At 34.4% G+C, this 10,637-nt stretch overlaps 1 protein-coding gene across 1 annotated transcript; it reads left to right on the top strand.

The window, feature by feature from the left end:
* Positions 1-5,907: 5,907 nt before the first annotated feature.
* LOC133318372 (uncharacterized) lies at positions 5,908-10,268 on the top strand. Its single transcript, XM_061520358.1, has 3 exons — positions 5,908-6,003; positions 7,214-9,899; positions 9,993-10,268. The coding sequence occupies exons 2-3, from the start codon at positions 7,308-7,310 to the stop codon at positions 10,266-10,268; spliced, it is 2,868 nt and encodes a 955-aa protein (XP_061376342.1). The 5' UTR covers positions 5,908-6,003; positions 7,214-7,307.
* Positions 10,269-10,637: the final 369 nt, after the last annotated feature.

The following is a 10,637-nucleotide window of genomic DNA, read 5'->3' as shown; positions in this document are numbered from 1 at the left end:
GAATGTAGTAAAAGCATCGCTAGTAATGAAAGGAAGCATGGATGGTATTTTGATTCTCTCACTCTCTCTCTCAAATCCTCTAATTCTCTTCTCTTTCTCTGATCCTCCTATCTTTTCTTCTTCAACGAACATTGACCCTAACAGTCTCCCTCAACAGTGACAATTTTGGTAGAAGGCCTTCACTATGACTTCTGAATAAGGGCATGACATTCTGCAAGCACTCTTAGGTGTGCGCATTCAAGAACATGTACAATGTTGAACCCCTCTGCCATGAAAAATGTTAAATCCAAATACTTCGGCTCTACTATGCTTCTCGGAAGATACCCCGATACAAAATGAGACCCCTCCTGTCATGGAAAATGCTAAATCCAAATACTTCGACTCTACTATGCTTCTCGAAAGATACCCCGATACAAAATGAGCATTCTCAATTTGATCTTTTTCGAACAAATACCCATATCACATGGCTGGCCAGCAGGTCGAGTTAAGATGTACCAACTTAGACGATGAGGACCCATCGTGGCGGTTCTTCGTACACCTCTTCGAAGCAAGTCTCTTAAATGGTCATCTATCAGCCATTAGGAACAAATACAAAGCTGCAAAAGTAAACCAAAATTCAAATAAAATCACAAATTCGGAAGAAACAACCAACGAAATCACATTGGGGTTAGGGTTTGAATTTGAGAATTTTGCTCAAATACTCACCAAAATTAGCTACAAATCTGATGAAAAATAATAGATTGATTATGAAGAGCGCCTTTGTCATGTGATTTAGGGAATTTTTATAAATTTGGAGGTGATTTATAATTATGGGGCAGAGAGGGGAGGATCGAGCATCTGTATACCCCTTTTGGTGCATTAGGAGATTTTAAAACGAAACTCTTCTGCTCGACACTTACTCAACTAAGGGAGCCTTGTACTTAAGTGATCCACTTACTACGTTACACGATCAACATGTTGGGGATCAGGGCAAATTGATAAAAATATCTAAAAATGAAGGTAAAATGGTCAATTAACTTGAAATATTCCTTAACCTCTAAAGACTTGCAAAGAACATTTGACCTATTTCTACGCATTTACCACCCATCATCACCCACCTACGACCAACATACTTTGTGAATTGATGATGTTCATACAAGAACCTCTAACACGATTCATAAATCAAAAATTAATCCTCTTAACCGGATTGCACATTCACCATCTCATATTATTTAACGCCGTCTATGAGGACAAATTCTAAAGGGAGCAAAAGCCCTACAAATTTAAAACCCCAAATGCTCAAAATTTCACCACTTTAAGTGATTTGCAAAATCTTAAATTAAGAAATCCAAAAATGCTTCTTATCTTCCATCCCAACGTTTTTAAATCTAGTATAACCGAAGAGATCTTATAGACAAGTTGTAAAGAACCTTGGGATACACCACCCCAAAAGCTAGCTCAAGGGGTGAGAGTGCCCAAGGCCTTATAAAGGCCATATTAGTTGCCCATCTAATCAATGTGGGACTATATATCTCAACACGCCCCCTCACGCAAGAGCCCTTTGGGCTAGAAGCGTGGAATTGCACAGGCCCAATTTTTGGTTCACCTTTTTGTGCTTTTTTTTATTTTAATTCCACTTTTTAAAGCGGGGGACGGTGAGGCTGATACCATGTAAAGAACCTTGGGATACACCACCCCAAAAGCTAGCTCAAGGGGTGAGAGTGCCCAAGGCCTTATAAAGGCCATATTAGTTGTCCATCTAATCAATGTGGGACTATATATCTCAACACAAGTATCTATAAAAAAATCATAAAAGTAAAGTTCGTGAGTGGACTTTAGGAATATATATAGTCTTCTCCTCTACCTCTTTATGCAACTTAGAGACTTAGATTGAAAGGAGTGAAGCGATTGAAGTCAAGTTTTCAAGCTGCTACTCCCGGCCTTCTTTAGGAGTGTGTTGGAGTTAATTGATTACGTGAAAGTGTTTCCTCATCATTATCATGACCCCATCTAAGGTAATAGAACAATTGTTGCCCGTCAAAACTTGAAAGTAATGCAGATAGAAACAGCTTTTTCCCATTTTATTTATTTATTTATTTGGTGGAAAGCTTTTTCCCATTTCATGCCAATTTTTCATTCATAAATAATCACATATCGCTTCTTCCTCCTTTATCAAATTAAAGCATACCACTCTTTTCCTTTTCGGCTGATTATAACTTAATATTATGCCTTTTGGGTACAAATATCACACTTTTTTTTTGGTAAACTAAATATCACACCTTTATTTTAAGCCGAAGGAGAAAATACAAGGAAAAAAAGAATGTGATGAAAATAAATAAACTGGATAGACAGTGATTTGAGCATATTGAATTTATATGAAGAATAACATTACCTATACAATTAATATTTTATTTAAATTCATCTATTACAAAAGTAAATTATTGATAAAATATTTTATTATGAAAAAAAAAATAGCTGGGTACATTTGTTTACTGAATCACCATACTTTTATACAAAAAAATTACATTTTTAGGTTGATTTTACAATACACTCTATATACCTCTAAAACATATATTAATATAAAAATTAAAAAGAAAATTTTACTGTTTCCACGATAAAATATAAAGAAAGGGGAAAAAAAGTAAGTTAATCAAAAAAATAAATGATATTACTTTGAAGTAATGTTTGTATATTTGATTATTGTCCATGGTTTTTATCTGAATCATTTTAAAATTTTCTTAATTTTTTTATAAATGATTAAACTAACTTCAAATTCGTATATATATAACATTAGTCCATTATAAATTATATGCATTTACAAATATTAGAATATATGATAATCTTTTTGTGAACAAAAATTAAGGAAATATAAATAAGAAAATGAAGAAAGGCACAAGAAGGCTTGTGAGAACAAAAAGAAGAGCTTGTTCCAAGATTCTACCTTCAAAACCGTCAAAAGAAAAAATGTCAATAAATTCTTCGCCTTACGAACCTACACCTAGACTAGTGCTTATCTAGGACTACCACTATTAGGATGAGTAGCAGTTCCCACCATCAACTTCTGTATTATGCTTTTCAATTTTTGAACATGTTACTTTTCATTTCTGTTCATGTAACCGTATGACCAATCGTCATGTCATGCTAATATTCTTTCACACTCTATTTATACATAAAAAAAAATTAATTTTATTCAAGACTTATTGATCTAGTAACAACTCGTTAAGGAGCTATTTGGTAGGAGACTTTGTCCTAAATAGTTAGGAAAATCAGATAGTGATTTGAAGATGACAATGTTTGGTAGAAGATTAAAAAAAAAAATAGCTAGGAAAATTGGTTGCCTAGGCAACAAAATTTATGTGAAAAATTGCAACCAAGACACTGTGATAGATGATCATATTGTAGGTGGTAATTCCTATTTACTAAAGAAAGAACAAATTTACTTTGAATTGAAAACTTTGAAAACTTAAATTAATTTTTTCGGTAATATTTTGTCCTATCAAATAATTTTTTTTTCAACTTTACCAGTAAATTTACTTTCGCATCATTTCCCCAATAATTGTATTTACCTGGTTAAAAAATTTTTTCTCCTATACCAAATGCCCCTAAGATCCCAGCGGATTCGATTCCTGTGTGTTCCAAGTATGGGTGTAAATAAGTTAGGCTAGGCTTTAACTTAAATAGGTCTGGCCTGTGTAGAAAAAATATTTGGTATTGCCTGGCCTATTAGCATGTGCCCTAAATTACAAGTCTAGCCTGACTTATATTTAAAAAAAAAAAAAAATTGGCCTAGGCCTGTTTAAGCCTATTAAACATTTAACAATTAAAAGAATAACTAAAATAATATTATTTTATTATTCAAAAATTATTAAAATAATAATTTTATTTATTATATTTTAAATAAATAATATGATATAGGCCAGACTGTTGGCTTATAGGCCCGATATGTACAAAAAAAAGTCTATGACCTGTTTTCTAAATAAATTATTTTAATAGGCTAAGCCTGTTCTATTTTACTATTTATAATAAGTCAAATCTGGCCTAACATAAACTAGACTGTAGGCTCCTGTAAGCCGACCTAATCTATTTACTCGCTGGTTCCAATTCCGAAGTATGACAGAGATACTCAAACTCAAAATCCGTTGGTCTCTAGAAAAGAATTAATTTTATTGTTATTGTCAATTATTTGTTTATATTTCATTCTATTTAACTATAATTTTTATACAATACTTTCATTCATATTTTTACTTAACATGATTAAAACTATGTTATTTAGTACCTTCATTTTAACTCTATCAGTAATTTAGAGAAGAGAATTAGTTTTGCTTTTCATTTTAATTCTCTCATTAACGTGGCTTTAATGAGAACCTTGTAATGTAACAGATTTGGTGCATGATAATTAATCGTCCATCCTGGGACGTTATCTCAGTCTAATGCTAGGAATACATTATTTACTCAGAACCGGAACACTATTGAGATTTAATTAGGAATTTAATTGATTGAACTGATGCAATAACGACAGAAATTTTTTACCTCATCAATAAAAACTGAGATGGAAAGAAAATGTTAAATGAATAAACAAGAAAATGAAAATGGGGTATTTATTTTTGTTTAGTGGCATGTGATGCTGACTTTTACTGTTCTACGCGCAACGTTATATCCGGAATCCGGATCACCGTTCCGCGAAATACGTTTTCTTTGTTTGTTTTCTTTCTTATTTTTTAACAAAAATACAAATAGTTAATTTAAAGAAAATATGTTTAAAATTATCTCTTATACACACATAAAAATATACGGAACTTGTATGGATATATACATGAAGAGAAAAAAAAATATGGATATTATCAAATGATGTAGCTCAGTTGGTTCCAGGAAACTGAGCAATTGGAGGAAAGAATGTGTTTGATCCTTCCGAATATCGTTTTTTGCAGGGATTTAAAATCTTAATATCGGTATTCGTCCCGAATGGGACTAATCTAGAAGTGATGAACCGATTGGAATCTCCAATATATATATATATATATATATATATATATATATATATATATATATATATATATACATATATATATAAAAATGTTTGTCATTTTAAAAGATAAAGTTATGTCATTTTAAGAGAGAGATTGACACAAAATAATATTTTTTATTTAAAATTTAAATTAAAAAAATTAAAAAACCACTCACTTTCTCTTCCATTTACATTTCTTGTGTCTATCTCTCTCCTAAAATGACATAACTTATGTCATTTAAGATGACAAATATCAAACCCATATATATATGGCTTTAACGTTTTTACACTTAATGTAGATAAGCTATCTACACTCACTCCCAAAACGACATCATTTTGAGTTAAAAAATTAAAATGAAAAAGACTATTATAACTCTAAAATAAATTATAATTACAAAAAAACTTTAATTTTTGTCTCAAAATGACGTCGTTTTGAGCTCAATGTAAATAATTTATCTACATTAACGGTAGAAAAAATGAACCATATATGTATATATGTAAAAGATAATTTTATCTCACAGAATATAAAAGATATTAATCCTTGATTAAAATATAAAAAAAAATAAAAAAATGTAAATGCCCTCAGCATTTAGAAATGGCTACACGTAAGAGGGGCCCCGTTCCCATACGTTGGGATTCGCGACAGCGAAACAAGTCTCCATTAGCGGGACCCACGCGCCTTTCACCGTTTTCATTGAAAGCGAAACGCTCACTCTCACACCCACACACACTCACTCTCACACTCTCACTCTCTCACACTCGCTCGCTCGCTCCCACTTAATTAAGGTGCTGTTTGTTTCAGTCGTTCTTTCTCTTCCCCTTTAGTAACGTAATCGATGATTTTTTCTCCTTTTTCTCTTTTGTTCTTTATGAGAAAGAAAAACGCGGCACAATAATACAAAACACAAAGAAAGAAAAAAAGAAAAGAAAATATGCGAAGATGAACGAAGAAGAAAGAATGAAAATGATGATGATGATGATGATGATGGAGGATTATCACAAATAGTGGCCTCATTGCAGTAATACTTTACTTCGCTTCTAAACTACGTCCTTCCTTTTCTTTTTTTCACCATTACGTTTAGGATCTTTCTCCATATTATTGTAGCCATTCCCACTTTTCTTTTAATTTTTATTTTCTTTTTGATTTTGATGGTAAGTTATGATGTTCTTGATTCCAGAGAAAAATTTTAGATTGTGTTGTTGAATTTAGATGCTACATTTTTCATTTTTCAACAGTCTTTTTCTGGGTCTTTTTTCTTTTCTTTTCTTTAATTTGAGCATGTCAGTGTGTAGGAAATGAAGGAAAAATCGAGTCTTGGGTTGAAAGGAAACGATTTGATTGGTGTTTTTTTATTTTATTTTATGATTGGGAATGTGGGTTTTATTGCTCTTGATTTTCCATGAAGAGGGTATCTTGCTTTTTTTGTTCTTGTTGCAGTGCTTTCTCAGCAGCCAAACAGAGCTCTAGCTTTGTATAAATTTTCTGTTTTCTTTTTTTAATTAACAATTTGGGTTCTTTTTTTTATTTTTGACTTGTGTTGGGTATCAACCAGCTCATAGTTTTGCAGAGTTTTATTTTATGTGTAATGATGTCTATGGTTCTTTGTTTTGAGTCTGTTTTCTGTTTCGGGTTCTGAACAATGGTTATGCCACGATATGTGATTATGTGTAATTAGCGTACAATTTTAGAAATTCATAATCTTTGTTGTTGGTTAGTGGAATTAAGTCCAGTCATGTCTCTGTTTTGGACTTCCGAGTGTAGTTATCCATAGTCACTTTGTTCATTGAATTAGATAGTACATGGTTTTGGGCGTGTTTATGTGCATTTCTTTTTGTGCAATGCATTCAATTATTTCCCTTTTACGTGGCTTTCTGCCATAATAGTTTCTGGACAGAGTCAAAATCATGTTTTCAATGTTTTCAGGATGAATGTTACAATTTGTGTTTGGTGCCATAAAAAACTGTTTCCCCTTTAATGTGGTAATTTTTTTTTCCCTTCAAAGATAACGATCATTGTGCCATGGCTTGAACCCTTCTCTTCCCAAACCTTGTATCCATGTTTTTCAGAGTCTTAACCCTGATTCCTTTTATCTGTTTCTATTAAGCTATTTAGAAAATGCATACTCTTATCTGTTGAGTTGAAGCATTTTAACCAAATTTTTTAAACACTCTTTTCAACTTACTTCTTCCCTTTTTTGGAACTGATGCAATTGTGATAATTTCCGGCAGATAATTGCCAGAGCAAGGGAGAAACTTCTCTGCAGCATTAGCTTATGGGTGAAACATCAGAGTGAAGACTGAAGTTTTGAGTGTATAATGCGCCATGCCAATCAATATACAGCAACGTAATGGGTTGTTGAAACCTGATGAAGACATGGGATTCAGTTTAGAGCTAAGAAAGATCAACTCAAAACGGCATAGCAGCTCAAAGACAGCTAAAGAATGTTCTGCATTGCCCCAATCAAATCGAAGTTTAAAGGATGCAGATAAGTTGAAGTCAAAGAGTGGTGTTGGTCCACAACACAATGATCTCAAACAAAAAGCAAAGCAGAATGCAGAAGGGAGTGTTCAGAATGTGAAGAGAAATGCAACTGAAAGTGATGAGCTTGTCAAGCACATGTCTAATTTGCCAGGTTATCTCCTGCGTACTGATAGAGTAGAAAACTCTCAAGAGAAGGCTTTCAATGTTGGTGTTCTAGATTGGTCTCGACTCGAGAAATGGAAGCACAAGCACAAGCATATCCCAGTACTAGCGAGCAATTTCACATCATTCAATAGCAGTAAACCACCATCAAGAACAGCCACCAAATCATGTACCAGTCTTGATGATAAAAAAGGTTTGCTTTCTTCAGATATCAGGCCATCTTATAGGGAATGCCTTCCTGAAAGTACCAAACTTCCTTTTCAGAATGTCAAACAATTTGAATCTTCTAAAAGTGGAACTAAGAGCATTGGAGATGAACGGAGAATGACACCAAGGGAATTTGAGTCCTTTGGCAAAACTCATTCAGATATATCGCTTGAAAAGAAGAGGAGGAATGACTATAGTAAAAGAACTTCACAAGTAAGGCACCACGGGGTCTCATTTGTTCTTGATGAACATGCAAATGGTAGGGATGGTGGAGTTAAGAAGAACATGGAGGGTTTGCAAGAGTATAATCACAAGAAAAAAGAGAGAAATGATGAGTCCAGGTCTTATATGGGACAGCCATCAGTAAAATCAAATAACAAAGGGGTCACATTCAGTTCTAAGAAAATGAGTTCCAGTAACAGTGAAACTAGGAAAAAGGTGGATCAGTTGCAGGAGTCAGATTTTGACATTGGTGGCAAACATCACCATAGCAAGCCAAGTAATATTGTGCTGCTTTATCCCCAAGAAGTTCCCAAATCAAGTTCTTCAGAGGATTTTCGGCTTTCTGAATTAAGAACATCATCTGATGAAAAATTTTCAGAATCAAGCCAAAGTAGTTTGTCATACGTTTCCCTTCCTGATGAGGTTTACCCTGAAGATGGATGTTCTGAAATCCCACTTTCATGTCCACTGCCGCGATCCATGGTTGAGCTTGCTTCTTCTTCAGAAACAATGCGACACAGCATAGATGCTGATCTGGGTATAGATCGTTCTTCTATTGTGTCTGAGACACCTGCTTCCATAAAAAATAAGATGTCTACTCTGCATTCTATAGATGCTTGCTTTGGAAAGTATGTTGTAGACACTAAGCTGAAAAATCAGTGTGTTTTCAGTAATTTGAAGGAATCACTGGACCAAGAAACCGCTGAGCTGACAGCTCAGAAGGAAATGACTCCATCCCACAACCGTAGGTTTAGCTTCAGCTTAAGTCGGATTGGAAGAAGTTTCAGTTTCAAAGAGGGTTCCACCCTTCCACAAGTTAGCTCTATGTATGTTAGTGCAAAGTCTGGTCCAGTGACACCTCAATCTTCTGGTCGTTGGGATAATCCAATCAAAGAAAAAGCAAATAGTCATAACAGAACCAAATCCAGCCCATTGCGGAGGTTATTAGACCCTATATTGAAGCATAAGGCATCAGACACAAACCATTCAGCTGAAAGCAGTCATAAGCGAAAGGGAAGCATGAATTCAATCAGCTTCAGGACAAGCAGTGTCAATGTCAATGAATCACTGAATACAGAAAAGAGCATGGGGTCATCAATTCAAGGCCTCTTGCAGCTTACAATAAAAAATGGAGTGCCTTTGTTTAAATTTGTGCTCAACAATGAAAGAAAGATTTTTGTAGCTACCAGGAATAGCTTGGCATCATCACAGGAGAAGGATGATTTAGGCTGCTGTTTTACATTTTACCTGGTTAATGAAATTAAGAAAAAGAGTGGTGGATGGATAAGTCATGGAAGTAAAGAAAAAAGCTGTGGCTATGCCTACAATATTGTTGCTCAGATGAAGTTTTCTTGCTCTAAAATCACTGAACCAATCAATCAGAACTCCAAGAGACATCTTATGGTTAAAGAATATGTCCTATTGGGTGTTGAAATTGGCCAGCCTGATCAAGGACCACCAAAGTTCATCCAGAGCAAAGAGCTTGGAGCTGTTGTTATTGAGACCCCATGTGAAAGCTTAAGCAGTGAAGGACTGTATAGTGATACGAATTTCCTGAAGAAAGGATGCTTGGAGTGCTTGTCAGACGAAGGATGCTTGTGCATTTCTGGAGAAAACGATATCTCCGGTAGCAGTACCGTTATACTTCCAGGTGGTGTACATGGTTCACCAAACAAAGGTGAACCTTCACCATTGATCTATCGATGGAAAACTGGGGGATCATGTGATTGTGGGGGTTGGGACATTGGTTGCAAACTGCTTGTGCTCTCCAACCAGAAGCAAGGTTCAAATATTCCAAAAAGTTTTAAATCATACCATGATGGTTTTCAACTTTTTGTTCAGGTATAGCTTTTACATCCTATCTGAGGGAATGCATGCATGCAATTATAAATATTGTGGATATCCTATTTACATCATCCTTATCATTACTTTCAGGAAGGAGGTGAGCAAGACACACCCCATTTCACTTTGTTGCCACTGAAGGATGATGAATTTTACTCAGTTGAATTCAATTCAGCAATCAGTCATTTACAGGCATTCTTCATTTCTGTTGCTATTTTAAGCTGCCAAAAACTACCAGGTTCTTTGGAAATGGGTAGCATGCATGAAAAGAACCTTAAGGAATCCAGTTCCAAGAACAGCAGACTTCAGGGGAAAGCACCAGTAAAATATACTCCAATTCCACCACTCTCTCCTGCTGGCAGAGTTTAAATTCAGAAGAGGGTTTTAAGATGTTCATAGTTATAAGATGTTAAGGTCTTCAAGTTGCTGAGGAATAGCAAGTCAACGTAATGCAGAACATCTCTCTCATAAATGATATGCTTGCACTTGAATTTTTACACTTCCTTACCTTCTATTGGAAAAAGGGATAGAGAAAAAACAGGAGAACATGAGTTTTTCTCTCTCCCTTTTTACAGTAAAAGGTAAGGATAAAAAGAAAGTGTAGAAAATAAGGTCAAAGAGTAACATTTTTGTTTCTCTATTTTCTTCTATTTCCCCTTCATGCCAGGAATCTGGTATAGTAATAATACATTCGAGTAGAGTACCTGTTGTAGCAAACAACAGGATACTCATTGTACA

Source organism: Gastrolobium bilobum, unplaced genomic scaffold (genome assembly GCF_033153095.1).
Source record: "Gastrolobium bilobum isolate Gb01-03AN ecotype WA unplaced genomic scaffold, APGP_CSIRO_Gbil_v1 utg53169, whole genome shotgun sequence".
NCBI lineage: Eukaryota > Viridiplantae > Streptophyta > Magnoliopsida > Fabales > Fabaceae > Gastrolobium > Gastrolobium bilobum.
This window is presented reverse-complemented; position numbering and strand designations above follow the sequence as displayed.